Raw genomic sequence first — 21,697 nt, 5'->3', positions numbered from 1 at the left:
GTATATTGCCATTTCTTCGTGACGAGTATATTCGTCATTAGACAAAATATTGCCACTTCTTCGTGACGAGTATATTCGTCATTAGACAAAATATTGCCACTTCTTCGTGACGAGTATATTCGTCGTAGCACAAAATATTGCCACTTCTTCGTAACGAGTATACTCGTCGTAACACAGTATATTGCCATTTCTCCGTGACGAGTATACTCGTCGTAAAACACCTAACTGGTTAATCACGTGTCTCCATTTTTCGCGTAACATTCTTCCAGAACCTATGTCTGCCATGTTACACGAGCGGATACTTGTATTTCTGTTATTTCCGTCGCGAATCCAACCTAACGTCAAATCTAACGCGAACTAATCTGATCGATACAGACCTAACCTATACAAATGTAATGAACGAGATATTTGCAATTCTTATGGATATCCTGCGTCACTGTCGTGTTAAATGGAAAATGCAGGTGCCGCGAGAAAAGCCATTTCATCGCTCGAATTCCTCTAAATGACACGTCCGTTGAAAGGAAGGTCTGCAGTCCCCTAAAAATGAACCATTCGAGCGATACCAAAGTTCAGAATCCCGGCAGACGGATAAACGAAAAGATAGATAGCCGCAGAAGCGCAGACATTTACCGTGGATAGTAGGAGGCTGTCGCTAGTCTCGGCTCTAATTTCGTTAAAGGCGCGTGAAGGCGAGGCGTAAGATCGATCGGGGGGACGAAAAGAAAGAGCCTGCCGGCGAATAATCCGCCGTTAAAAGACCGCCTCGATGGATTAGATGGGACGGGAGCCGAGCTTTTCGCTGTTTAATTAACGTCCCCGGGATTAACTCTGTTACAGGGAAGCTCGGATGATCAACGGATAATCGAGCCGGCCTTTCCGCCTCGAGGACCATCCCTTTCTCCCTCCCTCCCTCTCTCTTTCTCTTTTCGTTCCCTGTCATTGGATTGGTTGCCTGGAAATTCAATTTCCTACAGTAACATAGTCGAAAATATGAAATCTGCAGCCAGGGATTGTCGAAAGCCACCCTGGCGGAGTCTCGCTCCCCGAAACTCCGAACAAAAGTCAGATTTAGGGTCTTCCATGACGTATACGCGCCGCTACGGATTATTTCTAGTGTTACCGAGGCTCAAGGTCGAGCTGCCGTTACTCTAAAACTTGTACTCCATTAGGGTTCAGCCTTCTGATGACACGCAGCCACACTTACCACACTTACGAGCCATGGCCTTGGTCGAGTAACACAGATTTCTTCTCACGTGGGTTCTTTTGCGACGATGCAGGTTAAGAACGTTGACTATTATTACAGTGGACTGTCGTCTAAGACTGCGAGTTCTTACAACGCCAATTGCTCTAACGCGCCAAACGTATTGCGGCGCGCCAAAGAGCAGAACACAGGAATTATCGTGTACTGATTCAAGAATTAGGTCCGCTTTGGTCGAGCATCAGATCGTTTTCTTGGTAGTTACCATCTTCTTATGTTACGTCTTTGTTCTGTTTTTTCACATTCTTCATATAACGAATCGTAATTTTGATATTTCCCAGCGAGCAAGAAACGTCAATTCGCAAAAGTGTCTCAGCAAATATTCGATCGTAGTTAAAATATGTTCAAACTTCGCAGTAAACCGCTTGATCTACTACTCGTTTGCGCGTTAATTCTATGGTCTCGTGCCAATTCGCGAACACTCGGCGAATACGAATTGCGACACGGTGCTTTAGGTTTTAACGCCACCTTGCTAATTCGGAATATCAAGGAAAAACCTGCTGAGAGATGGGTGCTGTTCTGAATGCGAACTACGGCGAAGGCAAAAGAGGTGCAGTGTTTCATCCGTGCGAGATGTTGGGTACATTGCAAACGCGTTGGTTACGACGCAAAAGCTGCTGCGACTGCTGCGAGTTAGTTTTAAGAATCATAGGATCGACATTTATACCTGGGACGACTATGTTCGTGCTGCGACTTTTGTCCCATCAGATCACTGGAGAAAATCGTTTTATCATCTACTCGCTTTTTAATTTTATACAGCGAAGATAAATCGGAATATCGCTGCTGCATAACGAAATCCTTGCTTTATTTCCATTTTTTAATTACACCAAAGTCACAGATACATTGCGCTTTCCGCCATTGCTGAGAGTCTGAAGTATAAAAGTTTATTAGTTTGCCTATGATATTACGCTTTATTCCTTCCTCTCATCCTCTGCTGCAATTTCTTCTTCCTCTCGAACAAACTATATGCTTTGGTATTGGTATTTGGTATTCCAAGTACACCGCGCCTCCTCTAATTATAAAATATTTATCATCTGAAACGTACTTTTGTCAGCAGCAATCTGAGCTCACCGTATACTCGAGTCTTGCTACTGCGATTTCTCAGAAATGTTCCAACGATTCACACGTTTTTACATGCAAGTAGATTTTATCTTGGAAACTTGCTCGTTCGTGGTCTAATACGATAATATCATTGTCCCATAATACGGAGACAAGAAGAGGCAAGAATATCGGTAGCAAAGTGTCCTAATACGAAAAGCTGAATCGTATTCTCTGAGTGGCTTCAAAGACCATAAATCGTTGGGAAAGTTCGTGTGTGCCACTTCCATCTCGCCACTCGTCCTGCTTCTTTTTCCTCCCCCTAATTGTTTTTATTCCAGTTGCTCTTCTACTCGGACCCCACACATCGCCTCACCGAACATGCGATCTCGCTGGACTAAGACCGATCCTTTCCCTTTCGTCAACCCATTTACCGTTCCACGATCATCCCTCTTTTCCGAAGGATACCAAAGCGTCCTTGTGCCTCCTCCAACTAATGGTGATCGAATTGCTTTCGACTGTTCTCGAGGATTTCAGATCGACCGGAAGGGAATCAGTTCTTTTTCACGTCTAGAATCCGAGCTTTTAGAGCTCCGGTGTAACAACAGCGAATCCAGATCTTTTATTTCGATTAATTTATTAAACAATCTTTAATGGGATTTTCAGGATGGAATATTCGATCATTCGCAATATTCGAGTAGCTTTCCGCTAGAGAAAAATTAGACCACAGGGGTTCGATGAATTTAAAAAGGAGAATTTTTTCAATATTTTTATTGCAAATTAGTTTGGAAATGGGAATATTTTGGTAACATCCTAATGAGTAATTGTCTGAAGGGTCCTGTGGCAATTAATCGACCACCAGACTTTGAGAGATCAATAGCCACGCGACTAAGATTTTTCACAACAGTTTGAGATGCTCGATATTTAAAATGCAGAATTTTTAAAATATTTTCTATTACAAATTAGTTTGGAAATGGAGATATTTTGGTAACATTCTAATGAGTAATTGTCTGAAGGGTCCTGTGGCAATTAATCGACGACCAGACTTTGGCAGATCAATAGCCACTCGGCTAAGATTTTTTAGAACAGTTTGAGGTGCTCGAGCCTCGATAACCACTTGGCCAATTTATTCGAACGGTAGCAAGTAGCATCGGGCTTCTTCTTCCTCTAAATCAGTTTAGTAGTCAATGAGCACTTGGCTGACGGTTTTTCGCAGTAATCAGCCACGCTTGCCTTCCGAGGCTTTTATCCGCTCGACACCTGGCCGAAGCCCTCGAGTAGTCGGATAAGTCAACTTCCAGCCAATGGCCACTTGGCCAATATTTTCCGAAGCCGTTGGGCTTCGGTTTCTCACCAGCTTTTATCCACTCAACGCCTGCTCAGAAGCTTCGCGCTTAAATCAGTCTTTAACCTGTGTTTCCTAGATCAATTACAGCGGAACCTCGCTAACTCGAACCTCAGAGGGACCAAGCCAACGTCTTCGAAGTTTCGTCAAAATTTTCGAAGAAAATAGATTCGACGAACGAAAATTCAACGCGCAGAAGCTTCGCGCTCATCTTTTCAGGAAGCGTCAGTACTTTAATCAATTTTGAGAAATGTGATTGTCAATTTCACTTAATCTGACTTTTCAACGAGTGATCACCGGGAGCAAAGCGATAACGTTGCCCGGAACACGACAGCGAGAGAATTTCAAAGGCGCGAAGCCTTCTTCGCTCGTACCTGGTCGCGTTTTCGTTATCGACCAAGGTATCACGTCGAGGCAATTACGACGATAAAGCCGTCGTTTAATGGAACGCGCGAACAGCACACAGCCAACAACCGCGTGAACCAAAATGATCATCGATTCTCGACAAATATTCGCCTTTGTACATCCGGATCTTCTGCCTTGTCCAACCTCAAGATCGCTTCTATCAAATCTCCATCTTTCCATTCGATAGCGTACTTTTTCTAAAAATCAAAAACTATACAAATTTCGCCAGGAAGGTCTGTCAGAGCTGCAAAATTAATTTTTTCCAACACCAAAAAACTATTCTACAATATCGCCGCGTTGCTCGCGATCACAACGGATGACTTACAACTTGTTAGCTTCCCTACATTGTAATTGTATACCTTTCAGTGTGTGCATGTATGCGAGGTGTATAGGACGTGGTAGGTGCAAAAGAAACACTCGATGACTTTTGAACAGTATATTTATTGATACTTCTCGCTTTTTACACTTTACATAGAGCTAGCGATTACAATTGACGATTCGCATGTAACGTCAATTTACATCAGAGACCAGGCCACATACCACGGGCAGGATGGCACCCGGATGTCTGCAAATCCTTTGCGCAAATCCTTACCCTCAATAATCTTAAGTCCCCACCATGGGTCTTGAAATTTTTATGGTTAAGGTCCTTCACACCAAGCGAGTATTTTTTAAATTACTTTTACGATTATCGTTTACTACGGGTTAATAATATTGAAAGTTGGCCTTTCTCACATCTGCTGGTATATTCCATTAGCAACTTTCTCCCGAGGGCAGCTAAAACCCTTCCTGGTCCACCAACCGTCTTATTATCCAATCGGAGACGGTGTCTATTGCCCTTACTTACTTAACCAAAATTACCATCAACAAATCCGATAGTCCCGTGTCCTGACACACCCACCCCTAGCTTTCCTCTGACACAGTATCGTCAGTAAGAGGCACTTATTCTGTGCTCTTGGAATAGTCAACTTATCCTTACCGGTCTCTACTCTTATACAGTCGCGTACATATCATTGCAACTCAGTGTGTATTCCGTTGTGATTGCTGAATTCGCAATAAAGTTTAACCAAAGTTAATAGTTGTGTTACGACTCAGCTATCTTATTTTATCCAACCCTCAAGTTACGTGACACGCACTTGGTGGTTGCAACTCGACTGATAGACGATGAGTTAAGCCAGCGATTGAGCAGAGAGCGCGGTATAAGTTACAAAATGCTGACTGCTCAAGATACGTCGAGGTTATTCTCTTCCTGTCACGATGATGCTGCGAAGGAGAACTATACGAGATCATCGGATTCGTTAAGGGGGTATTCTAGTCCAGAGGCATGAATTTTCGGGCGGTTTTTGAAGCTCTGTACAAACGAAACAGAAAATATTTTTACTGTTCATTTTTCTATCATTTGTTTATTGATATTTTAAGATTACATAAACAATTAACCGAAAGAGAAAACTCAAAATTCACAAAGTTATGAGCTAGCAAAGTGGGAGGGTCCAAAAAGGAAAGGGTGTCCTGGCGTGCATGGTTTCAACCCTTCTGGTCATCTGAAACAAAAAAGCCGAACGGATTCTTAATTAGTATAGATGCCGCTATAGCATGAACCTTGGGAAAGTCAAAAAACATTTTTTTCACAAAATGGTGGCCGTCTGAAACTAAACTAGACTGAAAGATGTTTGTTCGTTCGAGGGACTTTAGCTAGAGAGATCGCAAGATTTATGGCAGCTCCTTAGACTAGTTGAAAATATGCTATGAAAGTGTTTCGACATCTGACGATCATCTTGTCCGAAGGATAGAATCTTTATGTAGCAATCCACGGGACAGAAACCATTGGAAGGTTTGTGTCGAATGCCGCTATATATGTGCACATGTGTGTGTGTATGTGTGCGTGATTGTTAAGGAACCCATTACAGCAAGCAGCGAATTAGTAGACGAGTGGCAATAACCGTTCTGTCATTAACCACGTGTTTCAACGTCGTTAATAACCGGAGCTCGCACATTCTTATCGTTCGTCGTAAATTCTATGACTCGTTGAAATCGATGCCAGTTGGTGGTATCGTGGTGAAAAGTCGTTCGGCCGAATGTTACTCCCTCGTTACTGCTTATCGGCCAACCGATGATTAATTATTAATTAAAAAGCGCCAGGTAACGCGTGACAGCAGCATAAAAATCGTGCGTCCGGTTGATTTTCATTGGCGGTTCGACGAGGTGGTTGGCAAATTTGCATATTACCGCGGTTCCTCGTCTGTTCTTATCGAACAGCACGATAGTTCCATGTACGTAACTGATTTGTCTCTGTGTTTCTGTTACAGCCGTCGTGGATGCGCAGCCGGGAATACTGGGACGACAGCTTCGAGACTCGTTACGTGGTGCTCAGGAAAGATCCGACGAGGCCGCCGTTGAAGGTAATTATGGCATCGTTAACGTTATCGCTTGTCAACCGTTTGCGCGCGCGCTATCGTCACTGGTCGATTCTATTTTACGCGCGGAGATTCTGCACTTTCTGCGACTGAGAATACCAACGAGCATGGAAACACGAATTCTTAATGAGCGGTGGAAGGAAAGGAAAGAGGAGAAAAGAACACCAGGAAGCATGAGAAAGTAACGTTTAACGCTGGAACTATCACACCAGTCAAATTGACTGTTTTTACAATTTTATTTTAAAATTCTTACTTCGTGCTATATTTTCTTCCGCGATGATGTAATGACTTTCGCAACGATAACTGAAAGAATAATATAACGAATTTTATTTTGCTTTTTATGTATTCAAACTGAAAATAATTTTGTATCCAGGCTACTTATACCAATAACAGTGAAAATGACTGGCACTTGTCGAAGTGTAAAAGGGTGCTGCGATCTGTTTATCGAACCTCAATTAATCAGTTTCCTCGTTTTCTACAACTTGCCACGCGTTTTTCAAATTTTTACCGCGTATCATTCGATATGACGATATCAGTTATCAGGAAAATTCCGGATCGATCGCTGGATCGCTAGATGCTAACGCTGGAAATACCACAGCAGTGAAAATGACTGGTTCTATGATTTTATAAATGTGTCAACCCTCGTTCAGGGATCCCAGATGGATTAATAATATCAAAAATGTACTACATAACATGGAATTGCTTCTGTAAGAAAGTAATACATCAATAAATATACAAATATTCCATTATTATGTATTTTTTAAAGACCAGTCATTTTCTCTGGTTTTGGTAGAAATAGCTTCGTGTTAATTATCGGTAGTTCTAGTGTTAAGGGAAATATACATAGCACAGAATGGCTGTGCTATTTGATGTGCTCTGATGGAAGAAATTAAATGCCTTGGTGCAGGAACCAAATACAGGTAAATACAGGTCTGTGAGCAATTGCACCATAGTATTCTGCACTTAGAAAGGCATCCATGTGACAAATGATATAAGAAACGATACCTTTACAATTGTGAAAAATATTCAAATCTACGAAAATTTTCATCGCGTTCCTTTCCTCCGGTTCTCGAACTCTGCCACAGCGAAATCGTGTTGTAAACGTGTCCGAAAAGTGTCTTTCTTTCGCGAACGTGTCTTTTACAACAGTGCACCTTCGTATAAACGTGAAAACAAGTCTGCGAAATGTCGCGGTGTTTATCTCGACAGAACAAAATGGACCGTACGTAATTCGAGAAAATAATACAACACAAAAACATTGTGCGTCTATTATTTCCTCATAAAATGAAAGAAACTTTTCGGACAACCTAGTACCTGTACTTTCTCAATTGCCAAATCGTCTTACACCGAATCCGTGTTCTAAGAATACCTTGTTCTGCGTGGGATAGCTGTACAAGTTTCATATGACATGCACTTACCCGATATTCGTATCAAAGTATTCGATAATAGTCGCCAGACAGTGGAAAAATTGTCGCCCAAACGAAGAGTGCGAAAAAATAATTCTTCTACGATGGAAAACACATGGTGGTTGTCAAAAAGCGCGAAAAAACAGCCTTCCGAAGGATCACGCGAATTTTTCTGCCGTTAAAAATCCTCCGATTGTACCAATGTAATATATAGGAGAAGCGTGGATGTGCTTTAGGTGTGTGCAGCTCTGCCCATGTCGCGGTTTTCCAGCAAACCTTTGTGCAACGATTCCCTTGACCAGCGGTTCCCTTGGCCCTTGACGCTAATGGGAATGTTTCATTAAAACTCACGTGGTCGGGAGAGAAAACTCTAGGCGCTTGCTCGTCCGAGAATTTTCAATATTTAGCCTCATAGCTCGTTTATTTATTCGACCGGATAAAACTCCCTGGTTTTTTCACCGGAGCGGCTCGAGTGCTCGATAATGAATCCCCGGCTCGGTCGATAAGTTGCGCCTTTCGCGATGTTCGCTGAAAACTGTGGATCGTCAAGCTTGTTGAATACCGCGGTGAATGCACGAAGCGGATTTGGCCGGACGCTTGTAATCTGCAAGAAGCTTCCTTCTCTCTTCGATTGCAGTTTTTCTAACGTGGAAAAACCGCGCAAAAATTATTCATCTAAATGCCAACAATCGAGAAAAGTCGTATGATCGTAACGAAAGAAAATTTATGACGTCGTTTTCAGCTCCTGTACTCCGACGCGAGTAACCCGTTTCGCGTAAATTCTGACGATCGTCGACCTTAAAAAAGAGTCAGTTTGCTATGGCGAAATCACAGAATGCGTATCCGATCAGCCAGAGGCGAAACACAGATTAGAGGGTTGGAAGGGTTGAACGCAACGAAGAAGAATGAACACGATGCGACGATAATCTGATCTGTGTAATGAAGCGGTAGGAAAGCAACGCGGTGGATGGAAAGGTGCGTTTACAACGCAGGCCTGGGCCAAGCTCGGCACAGGGATAGTACGTGCTCAGCAACGGAGCCTCAAGGCGGATCCGCGCGGCGAGCAACTTCGTTAACGAATCTGCGAAATGCCTCGGATGCATCGGCTTAATTAGCTCGCGAACGTGAATGCTGGGCTGCCGTTGCCAGGCGCGACCGGAAGTGAAAGGTGAATCTCCCCGTACGAAGTTGCTGCTCGATCGGTTCGATGCACCGCCGATACGCCGTCACGTCTGCTCGTTAGGATGAAACATATCCCCGTGCCATGATGAATTTCAATGTTCGCTGAAAAAGAGCAAAAATCCGGCGATTTTTTTCATCGCGGCAAACAGGATCCATCCATCGTTTCTATGGAATATTCGAGTTAGATGCTCTTGTGCGCTTCCGAATTCACAATCTGGAGCTTTCGTTTCGGATTTTCGATAAAAATTCTGTGCTTACGTATCATTTGTCCAGGTGCAATTACAGAGAGTCATAGTCAAGTCGTGCAGTTACAGAAAGTCATAGTCAAGTCGTGCAGTTACAGAAAGTCATAGTCAAGTCGTGCAGTTACAGAAAGTCATAGTCAAGTCGTGCAGTTACAGAATGTAATAGTCAAGTCGTGCAGTCACTGAGAGTCATAGTCAAGTCGTGCAGTCACTGAGAGTCATAGTCAAGCCGTGTAGTTTCAGAGAGTCATAGTCAAGTCGTGCAGTCACAGAGAGGCATAGTCAAGTCATGCAGTTACAGAGAGTCATAGTCAAGTTGTGCAGTCACAGAGAGGCATAGTCAAGTCGTGCAGTTACAGAGAGTCATAATCGAGTCGTGTAGTTACAGAATGTAATAGTCAAGTCGTGCAGTTACAGAGAGTCATAATCGAGTCGTGTAGTTACAGAATGTAATAGTCAAGTCATACAGTTTCAGGATGTAATAGTAAAATCATGCAGTCACAGGGAGTCGTAGTCGAGTCGTCCAGTCACAGAGAGTCATAGTCGAGTCGTCCAGTCACAGAGAGTCATAGTCGAGTCGTCCAGTCACAGAGAGTCATAGTCGAGTCGTCCAGTCACAGAGAGTCATAGTCGAGTCATCCAGTCACAAAGAGTCATAGTCGAGTAGCAGTAACAAGGATACGATTTTTGAAACAACCTGTAGACGTTTAGTTTCTCGGTACGTCGAATAGAAGAAAAGGGAATGGAATCGAGTGGTAGCCTCTGAATAAAAAAGAAAAGAAAAAGAAAAAAACGTTTCAACTAGCACGAAACTGGATTTGGTTGGAGAAAATTCAATCAGGCTCACAGTTCCGCGATCTCCTGGTACGGAATCGCAAATCAAAGAGGTCGACAGATGGAAGACGTCGATCGGTGGTGCTCGTCGTCTATGCGGTGAATTTTTCTCCACGATATTATCCTCTCAGTTTTACCTTGTAGGTTATCTATGCCCGGAAAGAAAGCACTATAACCTTGTTAGGCAAGATTGCAGAATATTGGCGTGTTTATGACGCTACGGTACCGTGAATGGACGACGTCGAGTACTGAACATATCTTACCATATCCCTACACTTATTCTTACATCGTGCTACGCGAGACAACTTTTCGGTTTTCAAAAAAATCCATAGATGCGTATGGTATTTAAAATTGCACCGAATATCGTTATAAAAATTATGAAAGAAAATTTGCCAAGTACTGGACGCATTTACTTGCTACGAAAATACCCAAGAAAGAGAACACGAGAATTTCTTCCTGAAAAATCCTACGATATAAAACCTGTTCTATCTAAACTTCCTGATCCGGACATCGGTTAAAAAAGAGAACGGTGAAACAGCGGAGAAGAATTTCCATATTAAGTCGGTGTATTCAGCTGAACGAGAAGCAGTTGAAATGACGACAAAATGGCCACTGGTGGGTATTAAAATGGCGGTGCAGTAATTCGAACGATGGAATCGGCAAACAAGCGTGGAAATCGCGGAGGAGAGACGAAGAACGGAAGGAAGGATAAGCAGAATGGGAAGTGGAAGGTGCGTCGGATGCATTCCACGACTAGATCGGCATTGTTGTGCGCGTTTTCGAAAAGGCCACCGCCCACCATTGTACCTGGCCGACAATGGCCTGATGAGCCAGTATTGTCGAACTTGTCGAACTCCGGCACGATGAAAGGGCCGAGGGGAAGCCGCGTCCGAAGTCCCCCGGCAAGTACGTGCCTCCTGGGACTCGATGAAATCGCTTTCGTCCGGGAACCACTTCCGTCCAAATATTTGTTCCGTCATTCCAACTCCGTACTTTCGATCCAACAATTATTAATCCTGTTTTTCTTCTGAGCTGTTGGACCCTCTGCTACCAGCATCCATAATTCTCCACAAGGGAAACAGTGGCCAGATTGGACCGAGTACTTCTGAAACATTCAGTCGATTGTTATTCGGTTAGGAAGCTTGCGGATCGATGGAGAATGGGTTTGATAGTATCATTTGGTCTGCGGTCGATTTATACTGAGTCGCGACTCCAAGTCTTCCGATGCTTCTCAAGAGATTAGATTCGGGTTAGGTTAGAAAGATTGGATTGGATGTTAAGACCAGGGCAAAGATTGTTTATTCTTCTTGAAGATGCCGGTGGATAAATTGGACCAGGTATTTCTCAGGAATATAGTTGAATGCTGTTAAGCTGTTTTCATCGAATCTCCTGACGATGTGATTCTGATGAAATAAGATTGAAGGCGGATCTGTCCTAAGCAGCTGTCCGCATTCTCGAGCTTCGAATGGATGAGAACGTTCTTTCCAGCTAATGAGCTTCTGCTTAAACTTTCTTTTCCTATCGATTGACGAAAGTACACACCGGAATCGTGGAAACAGGAAGGAGACGGTGATCGCTTGAAAACGAACTGGCTTTTGGTTCTCACGAAGGGACGCATTAGACTAGGGAAGAAGTTGCGCGAAGTTTGCAAGTTGCCAGGCCGGAAATTAACCTGCACAGCTCGTGATGCACTTTTGGCGGCGACTTCTCCTTTGAGAGTGGCGTAGAAACCTGGATATAAAGTCGTCAGAGTGCGTGACTCCGGGGACATGTTTCCGGCAGTTGCAGTTCTCTAATTTATGATAACAACCTGTGTACACAGTGTCCAATTAATCTTCCAATTCCTCGAGAAAAATTAAGCTTCGTAAGGTAAATTTGGATCAAATTACGATTAGAGTATTTCCCACGAGAACGCCAATGTCTGAGGAATTCCATCGTTCGACATGATTGACGTAGAGTGCTAAACACGTAGCAATGGAGAGAGACACGATAGCTGAAGGTAAACAGCATTCGAGATAGGAGATACGTTTAGGTCGTAAGAGACGTCCTCGTAAAAAGTACGTCTGCTCTGGTAAAATGTTGGTGTGGTTGCCTATCGCGACTGGGGAAATGTAATGGAACGGTCACGAGTCGCTTGTCGTCCTCTGCTTACCCTCTTCCACCCTTTAACTCTCTCCGCGTTGCTTCTTTTCCTTTCCGGCGTGAACTACCGCCAGCCAGCGCGCTTATTAACGTTATTTATTCACATAATAGCAGTGCTTTCTTATGCATACAGGATAGCAGTGTAACAGGAAGAAAAAAAAAAGAAGGAAGAAAGGTGAAACGCTAAGAGCACAAAAATTAGGTGCTATGGAACCGGTGTAAAGCACGAAAAACGTGTTAGCGTTGGAGTACTAATTGGAAAAAATAAATCAAAGTCCATGCAATTGTCTGTAAAGGGAAGGTGAATCGCTGGCAGCTTTCGTATTTAAAACTGTCCATTGCGTTTAGAGGACGTCGATTCGAAGAAGTAGCCGGCAAAGTTATCGGGAAACTGAGCGATCGAACGGATCGTACTAGCTGAGCAGAGGAGATCAATGAAGAGCGAAGGGGCAGGGGTGTATTAAAGGGGCGCACTGATCCGGGCCACGATCGTCTCATGCATACGAATAAGCCTTCCTTGATATCTCCCGTGGCGGTTTCCGGTAGTAGCCGGCTTATTAAACGCTCTAGATGATCGATCTGTAATTAACGCTCGTCTTCGGCAACGACAATTCGACAGTTGGCACGAACCTACTGGAATATCAATTTAGAGAAGTTCCACTATTCTCACCTATTTCTTGCTTATTGACAGTAGAGGATCGTTCGATAGCTTCTCGATACGGATAAAATAAAATAAAATAAAACGAATGGATCTGGTGAATCTCATAGAATCCGATTCAAATCATCGATCCAGCTGAAATGGAGGGGGGTGGGAGGGGGTTGGTCCCGTCGGTCGAGTAATAAACGGGGGCGCATAACAGGGATTTGTCAGTGACCTATGCACAGTTTAACGTGCCGCGGCTTCCACGCTGATTATGAGCGAATGGATATCGGTTTATTGTAATCCTTTGTGGCAGCGGTTCTCAATCAGAAGCCGAGCGGAGTGTCTTCTTTTTCCCATCATGACCGAGCGAAACGGGTCGCTGTGTGAAAGATCAAACAAGCGGCGCGTTAAATATTCATAAAAGAGAGGCTGTGAAAGCCGATGGGTAGAGGAGAATGACGGGAAAAATTGAAGCGCCGGTGCCGACCGGTATGAATTTTCATTAACGCGAACTTTCGGCCCGGCCGAAAATCAAATTGACTTCGACGAATTTCAAATGCAATTTCGAATCTCCACTGAAATCTGCATGCTCCACGCTGCAACCAACAAAGTCGTCGCGTTAATCGTCGTATTAGTTACGAAAAAGTTAGGTTAACCTAGGTGTCGCTCGTGCAATCCCCTAGAATGTAGCTTCCCCTAGGGAGATTGAATTATCTGTGTACGTAGACCGGAGGAAAGGCAATTTTTCTCGAAATTTCCCCGTTCCACGTGGTCGACAATGAACAACAATCAAGCCAGCCAGGCTTACGGTTGAATGAGCCAATGGTAAATCGTAATGAGTCCTGCAAATTGTTTTACGAGCGATGCTGGCTGGCGTGCGGCCGCATTACAAGCTCGACCCAGCGGTGTATCAATTACGAAATAATGTCGTTATCGTGGCGAGCCTGGAACGGCCTAATTAACGAATTTCTGCTTCGAACTCGTCGATCACGACTGGTTGAGAACCACTATCTGGTTATTTCAGTTAGAAATTCGTTAAGTTCTGCCATGGATCAGTACGATCCGACTCATTTTGATCGGAATATATATATATATACATATTTAATATACAATATTTTCAGCAAATGTACCGATACATTTAATTGCGACAATGGAGAAGCTAGTAGCTACATAACCTAAAAACTGCTCGTTTCGGTCTACACATGTAAATGCGATCTGTTAGCCAGGATTCAGCTGCGATAAACGAATTCAAACTCCATGAAATTGCAAACCTTCTGACGTTTCGCGTTCAAATGAAATTTAGAATTGCCGTGGGAATTTCTTTTTGACCTATGAAGGTTTACGAACAGATAGTAAGAGTGTACCTTTTGTGGTTTCAGGTGATCCTGGTGCCCCACAGTCATACAGATCCAGGATGGTTGAAAACGTTCGAGCAGTACTTCCACAGCTCCACCAGGAGCATCTTGAACAACATGGTGTCGAAGCTTCAGCAGTGGCCCAACATGACTTTCATCTGGAGCGAAGTGTCCTTTTTGTCACTTTGGTGGGAAAGGTGAGTAATATGGGAACACGTGATAGAGGGGATTGGAACAGAGTAGAATACATGAATACAAATGGTAAAAATCACATACACGGGATAAGAGAGTATAGCGAGATGCTGTAGACGAAGGGTAGCTTTTCCTCTGATCGTCATTTTTCAACAACATCTTTGGCAATTCTCGCCACATGTCCCACTCAGCAGGATTTACCATATTTTATTTACCATAATACGAGTACAAACGCGTATACAAAAATATTCCACAATAACAATCTACATGCCATCCATCAGAAACAGTATAAACGCACCAAAATTGTCGTCAGTAGATGCAATAGAAACGGGTTTATTTTCTGCAGTATCGTTCTTGTCTCTAGTCGTTCGATTGCCCTGGCCACAATGCTCATCGGTAACATCGTTTTTTATGCCCACGTTAGGAGCTGGCGTTGTACGTGGCTCGCGAAGATGACAGTCGTAAAGGGCGCCATTAGGGGCGGTCGATGGCTGCTGAGATGGCCTAGCTTGAAAGAGCAGTTAAAGCATCCCTTACGATGGATGGAATATCCGCTAGAATCTTCCCGTGCTTCTCTTTTTTTCTTCTTTTTTTTTTTTTTTTTTTTTAACGATCGAAAGAGAATCCAGGGATAAAGATGAGGAAGTATCGCGAACATAAAAGGGAATCGCGAAAGGACAATGAGATGAGATCCCCACCTACCACTGCTATAGAAGGACTTCTTTATGAAATTGACGGTGGATCGAATTCTGTCCAGCACCGGCTGGGACAAGGAATCATTTCCGATTCAGGGAAACGGAAATCGTGTGGATAGCGATCCAGGAAAACGGAAATCGCCTCGATACCGATCCCCGGCTATCGTTCCGTAAGAGGATCACGTGGAAAGGGGAATAGATTTCCGTGGACTTAGCTCGACGACCGTGTGTTCGCGTGTCGTGAGCTTCTTCCTGAAACGAGGCTGTCATAAAATGGCCCATTAGAACGAGGAACGGCAGCGTCATGGTGCTTCGGGTTTAGGTAATATCCGGCAGATCGAAAACCACCTCCTTCCTTAACAACCTGCAACGCCACGACTGTGAACGAGCCTCTTTTGTACTATACCGTGTAACAGGAATTGTTGGGTCGTTGCAGCAGAGGAGTTCTTGTTTCCTCGTGAGCCAGCGTGAATTTGAGCTTAATGCGAAGTTCTGAAGGAGATTTCGTATAATTAGTAAGTCTGAGTAGTAGGAGAAAAGGGAGGAAAAGGCGAGACACCGAGGGTAATTGGCTGGGATAGGTCAGAGCGTGTTTGACTGTCTCCGGACTGACTCGGGTTTCGAATTCCCACGAACTGAGATCGATTTTCACCAAGCGAAAAATTATTTTCACTTGCTTCCCTTTTTACTGTATCTCACTCTGCAGGTGAAAGAATTTTACAACCACTGAAAAGTACTGAAAAGTGGTCAAAGTATTTGATCAATGTATGTGAAAATGGAAGTTGAAAGTACGCAGTGTACTCAAGAAGATGGAAATGCAACCAATGGGATTTGAACTTGGAATGCATGTTTCTCTCCACTAGTGAGTCTCTCTGACTGAAAGCTTCGTAGTATTCTACATAGCGAAGGCTCGTGATACTTTTAAAGGTACTGCTAGATTCTCTGCTTCACCGAGGATCAATCCGTATACGAGGTGTTAACCGGAAAACCTAAAGACGTCTTGGTGCAAATTGACGACTTCCTCGGCATTTGGGTTATCGAAGAGCGGAAACGGTAGTGGAACGGAATTTGTTGGTGGTTTACGGACCGACGTGAACAGCAAGGAGTCGGCCATTGCGGCCTGCGTGGGATCACGTAAATCCCAGACCCACTGGAATGCGCCCCGGCTATAAATATGATTTGTATCACGGATTGTATCGTGCGAAATTACAAGTTGCGGCGTAACACGTTACACCCCTCCCCCTTTATCTGCGATGTAACTTACAATTACTTGACCTGTATATCAGCTGCACATTGTAAGGCATTCATGCTTAACCTCCTTAGATAGTGAATTATACTTCCAGGAATGTCTTTGCAGTTCTACAATCCTAGAAACATTCGCTCCCTTCGAAGCTAATTTAACGTCTGGCAGTATAACCTAAAAAGTGATTGATAACCACTCGCAAACTATTGTGAAATCTAGATAAACTTGAAACTATGCATAGAGATTCGTATACGTTATCAGATTCGAAATGTACTAAAGAGCAAAAGTGCTGACTGCATCGGAAGTAGGAGGAAAGCAGCTATGTTCTCGACGTGCAAATTTTCGAAGTAGACGATGGGGTGGATCGTGAAACAAAAGCATAGAGGAAATTTAGTTGGATCTGATCATCATGTAGACTTCATGACCTTAACCTAAATCGAGAGAAAAGCTGCAGAAGATTTTGCAGAAGCAATGCGAGATTTGTGGCGGTTTTATGGCAGACATAAACGTTCTAACGAGGGAGCTGAGCTCTCACGGGAGTATTAAGCCCAGTAGGCAATATTTCTCCCGATCGATCATGAATTCTGACGTTAGTCGACGTTGAACTATCGATTTCAACTCACCAACAACATAAATATCATCCACAAATTGTAATCGATCTACGTTTGGAAATTTTCAGGTTAGGAAGCTAGAAATACATATTCAGCTAAAATCTTTGGCTTTCTTTTTCATTTACAGTGCCCATCCCACCAAGAAGATGGTCGTGAAAAGGTTAGTGAAAGATGGCAGGCTCGAGATGACCACAGGGGGCTGGGTGATGACCGACGAAGCAACGTCGCACATCTACGCCATGTTGGATCAGCTGATCGAGGGTGAGTGCGGCCATCTTGAATTTTTATCGCTTCTGAATAGATCAGCATATTCAGGACCAGTATAAAAGGGTATAAAATTAGAGGAAATGGAAATTGGATATAACGTGGAACGCAATAACCCACGTTTCCTTTATTCGAAAGAATTTTTACTTAATCTCGACTTCTTGGAGGTGATGAAGATGACGAGGGTCTTCGCAGGAATTGCCTGCAGCGTTCTTAACGCCCTCTGATTGCAGAAGAAAAAGGAATCTGGCTGGTTTAATGCCAGAATTTTATCGTACTCTAGAATTCCTCTCATTACAGTTGAGACCTCCATGATACTAACCGCGCCATAATAATTACCATTCCCTTAAATACGTCCCGGCGTTATCGCCGTCTCGTGGTCATTAAGCGCGATCGTGATCCAGGCTATGACGTTTGAGAATCCTCAGGAACTTCCTGATGATTCTGGAATCCTTCTTCAAGGACCAATAAATTGTATACGAAATCAGACCATAATTGTCTTCCTGTCAGAATTGGATTTATATCGTCATGGGCGACAAGTGGCGAAGGAGTTTGATGAATTATTAAATTCGTCTCAATGTTTCTATTATGAAAATAGCCTTTAAAAGGTCTATGTAAGGAATCTTCGTTCTTCGATCCTTCTTTATTTTGAGATTAAAATAAAATTACGATATAAACTAGTTTCGAAGTATCTAGACAAAAATGGATGAAAAAAGTTAGAGCTTTTTGGTTAGAATTGAATGGACCAAATTTGTCGGGATATTTAAACCGCAATTTCTGTTCTCTACAGCAAGGGATTCTCTGCGCTTGATCGATTCGGGTCGGTTTGGAAATCCTTCGGGTCTGTTCCGACTGATAGCAATATAGGAGGATTTGTTGGTAACGTGTTGCGTTTTCGACGTTGCATATTCACATACAGAATATTTGCCGATATATCGGCGTGTAATGCCCGCGAGCACGCATATTGACCGCGGCTGGCCTGGATATTTAACGTCCTAAGCGCGAACCGACCGCATACATATTCAGAAGCCTAATAATTGGAAGTTAATATAGCCTGCTCGGTATTATTTCAATGGAACGTGTGGACCGGCTACACAAGTTGCCGTGTAAATTGCAAACCTGAATGCAAACCAGTATGTCCTTGAATGAAGGAAATCATGTGGCTTCGTTGCTAATCTGTAATAAGAGAATTACGAAAAATAATATTCTGAAAAAAAGGGGGAAGTCAGAAAATAATTTCCGAGATAATTTTATAGATTTTATCGTTTATATATTCACATACTTTTCTTTTACATTCATTTATTGGATATTTATTTATTTTATTCAATTTATTTTTCAACATTTTATATTACCATATTTCCTGTTAACGAGAGTTCCTCTCATTTCTTCTACAAGTAGGGAACCAGGATGGCAGGAAAAATCGTGTTTGTAGAGGAAGAAATTACTCATTCCCCTGAGGTAGTCAGACAACCTGATACCAACGCTACATATTTCACTTTGTTTCCTTCTGTATCTCCGTATTAGCTTCACAGACATTACAGCGTCGGATCTCAAATTGACTTCATCTCGCAGACAACGTCGAAGTTACCAACAGAAAACGTCCTCGAACCATTTGTTCGCGGGATGAGCCGTCGAGAACCGGCAGAATCGGCCGGGCGATAAAGGATCGAGAGATCTTTGGAAAGCTCGGTATCTCTCGGTGGATCCAGTGCAAATATCGCGGGAGAAAAGCGTTCATGGCCGCGTGCTATCGCGCAGCATGGAATTTCTGCTCTTCTCTAGCTGCTAGAGAACACAGGAATCCACCGTTGGAAATACAGGGAAGCGCAATCGAAGGGAAGTCCTGGCGGCGATATTACGTGGCTGAGATCCACCCACTTCGGGCTTGTCGGGTGAATATCCTCGACGAAAGCTTCTCCCGTGTATAAAGGATGTAATTTAAGTCCACCAGAATACGCGGAGCATCTCTCTGCGATCCTCTTTCCTTTGGATTCTCTTCCCCATTGATCTTTTTTTCTTTTATTTTTTATGATTCTAGCGATAACTCGCTTCTGAGATCCTTTTTGTGCCGATTTCGTTGAGAATCGAAGTTTGAAGAGGTTACATGTGGTTTGATATGCAAAGAATTCATCGAGTGTAGCTGAGTAATTTTTTTTTATGGTCTAGAGCCTCTGATTCCTTCATTTTCATTGCTGGTCTATGCGATAAGATATTCTTCTTAATTGATTTTATGTGGAATCGAAGTTTGAAGGGGTTGGATTTGGTTTGAATGAATAATGGGGGTTCGTGAGATCGATTAGAGTAAGTTTTTAAAGGTTCTGATGGATGTTCTTCTTCCTGATCTTCTTTTATTGGTTCTTTTGATGGTCCACGTGATGGATCATAGTTGGGATCCTTTTTCGAATTCATATTGAGTTTGTATAGGTTGAATTAGGTTTGAACATAAATTAGGAAGCTTGTAGACCCATCAGTGATAACATTTTGAAGACTTTCAATATCGATCCTTCCTTTTAAGCTGGTTCTGCATTTTTTAAATCAAACTACTGTTATTACTTGCAACTGTGTGATTTAGCATTTTGTGATTGCTGATTTTTACAGCCTCGTGCGCGCGTCTAAATTATTTCTCCATCCAAATATACACCCTCAGCTTCTAAAGCATGCCTTTTGCAAACGGATCCCGTGGTCCCCTTTTAATCAGATTACTTGTGTCTTCCTAACCATCCACCAAGGAGAACGGCTTATTACAATCGCTTCGAAACCTCCCCAAGCGTCTCGTAATTAGGTTTCCCCTCTTTCCCTCCAAGTATCGTCTGAGAAACAGGCGACTAGCCCCCTTTGAACATCTCGAATCGCGACTTTTGAACGTAAATGGCACCAGGTAGAGGCGGAATTACATTTGAAAAAAAAAACAAGGACGCCACTTAATTGCGTTTCGCGGGAGTAATCGTCGAGCTTTTCTTCCGGGAGAAGTAAAGTGTCGCGTGGATTCCTTTGTGCCACGCCAGGCGAAATGCGCCCATTCCTTTGTCTCCTGTTTCTGCTCGAAAAACAACCTGACGTTTGTCGTGGTCGCTTTGAAACTTGACTGATCGATAGAAATAAATAACTAATGCCTTGTTTTAGTCCTTTTTGCAGCTTGAAGAAAGTTTCTCATTTGTGAGTCAATCCTCAATATCTTTAAGCTGACCGAGAAAATGTTTTCGATGCTGCAGTGTCGTTTGGATCCGTGAAAATGTCGTTAAATGATAGATTTTTAGGTTATTTCCTATATCAATCTTTAAACGTTTATTGTGGTCGTCTTAAATGAAAGTAAAGGAAGGTTAGGTGGTGAATCAGGTTGGTTCGTAGGTTAGGTGTATTTGAATTGTCATTTCAGGACTACGAAATTGTTGGAAATGAGGATCGAGATAGAACGTCAGGTTTGAGGTTAGGTTTTCACGGTAGGTGGCGCACATAGGCAAAATTATGCATCTCGCAACGACAAATCCAAGCGTCACGGATCGTAAACGGATAAGCGTAATTTACGATCACGAACGCGTCTAATTCCGATCGCACCTGTTCGATCAATAGAACGATTGATTTATCGAAGCCCACGTAAGGGGACAATAGCGCCGGCCAACGATAATAAACCACCCCATTGTTTAGCAGAGGAAATCGCGAGCTATAGCCGTCGTTGAGCGGCAAATTAATTATCCGTTTCAGATAACCAATTCCCTGACGGCAGTTTATCCCAATCAGGTCAAAGCTTTTACTTTGAAAAATAGATTTAAACAGTTTAATGTTTCGAAACTTTTAGGTTCGAATTAGCTATAATTTATTACTTTCAGATTCAGGCATAGGGTTAGGTTATTAAATATTAGTAATAATTAAAATATTATAAGAAACTCGATATACTTTTGAGGTTAGAAAACATATTTTGCCAGAAGGAGAAATGAAATGTTGTTCTGGAAATTGGAAGTGTTCCAGATTTTCATTTATGTCTCTACAATTTTTAGGCTTATATGGTCAAACATAGCCGGAGGTTAGGTTAACCTAAAATTACAGATAAGCATCAATTTTTCGCGAAATTGACGTGTTAGTATTAGATTGGTTCGAAGAAATAATCTGCCGTGAAAAAACGGAATAAAAGTAAAAGGAATTTCACAAAATTATTCGAACAGGAACCGAAGCGTACTAAGATGGATGTTAACAGTTGAGATTAAAGCGACATGGAAGAGCTGAGTTGGTGGATTAAGCGAGCACTAAAATCCAGAATCCTCTAAAGTAATGGGAGATAAGGGATGGAGAAGAGGTATCGACAATTGCAGAAATCGAGATAACCGCGATCCTGGCGTCGAACACGCAGGAAGCCCGATAATAACCGGAAGTGCACCGGGACGAGTCCATTACCGGTCTGTCCCGAAACGCCGAGCTCGTTTCGGTCGGTCC

The 21,697-nt window shown here is 43.0% G+C and overlaps 1 protein-coding gene across 7 annotated transcripts in view; it reads left to right on the top strand.

Moving 5' to 3' along the window:
- Positions 1–21,697, top strand: part of LOC100651185 (alpha-mannosidase 2) — a 167,767-nt gene that overhangs the window by 132,708 nt on the left and 13,362 nt on the right. For all 7 annotated transcript variants that reach the window (XM_012319571.3, XM_012319572.3, XM_048413455.1 and 4 more), the window contains 3 exons: positions 6,350–6,442; positions 14,289–14,461; positions 17,133–17,266. In XM_012319571.3, coding sequence (XP_012174961.1) covers positions 6,350–6,442; positions 14,289–14,461; positions 17,133–17,266 — 400 coding nt within the window. The remainder of the gene's footprint in view (positions 1–6,349; positions 6,443–14,288; positions 14,462–17,132; positions 17,267–21,697) is intronic.

Source organism: Bombus terrestris, chromosome 16, assembly GCF_910591885.1.
Source record: "Bombus terrestris chromosome 16, iyBomTerr1.2, whole genome shotgun sequence".
Classification (NCBI taxonomy): Eukaryota; Metazoa; Arthropoda; class Insecta; order Hymenoptera; family Apidae; genus Bombus; species Bombus terrestris.
This window is presented reverse-complemented; position numbering and strand designations above follow the sequence as displayed.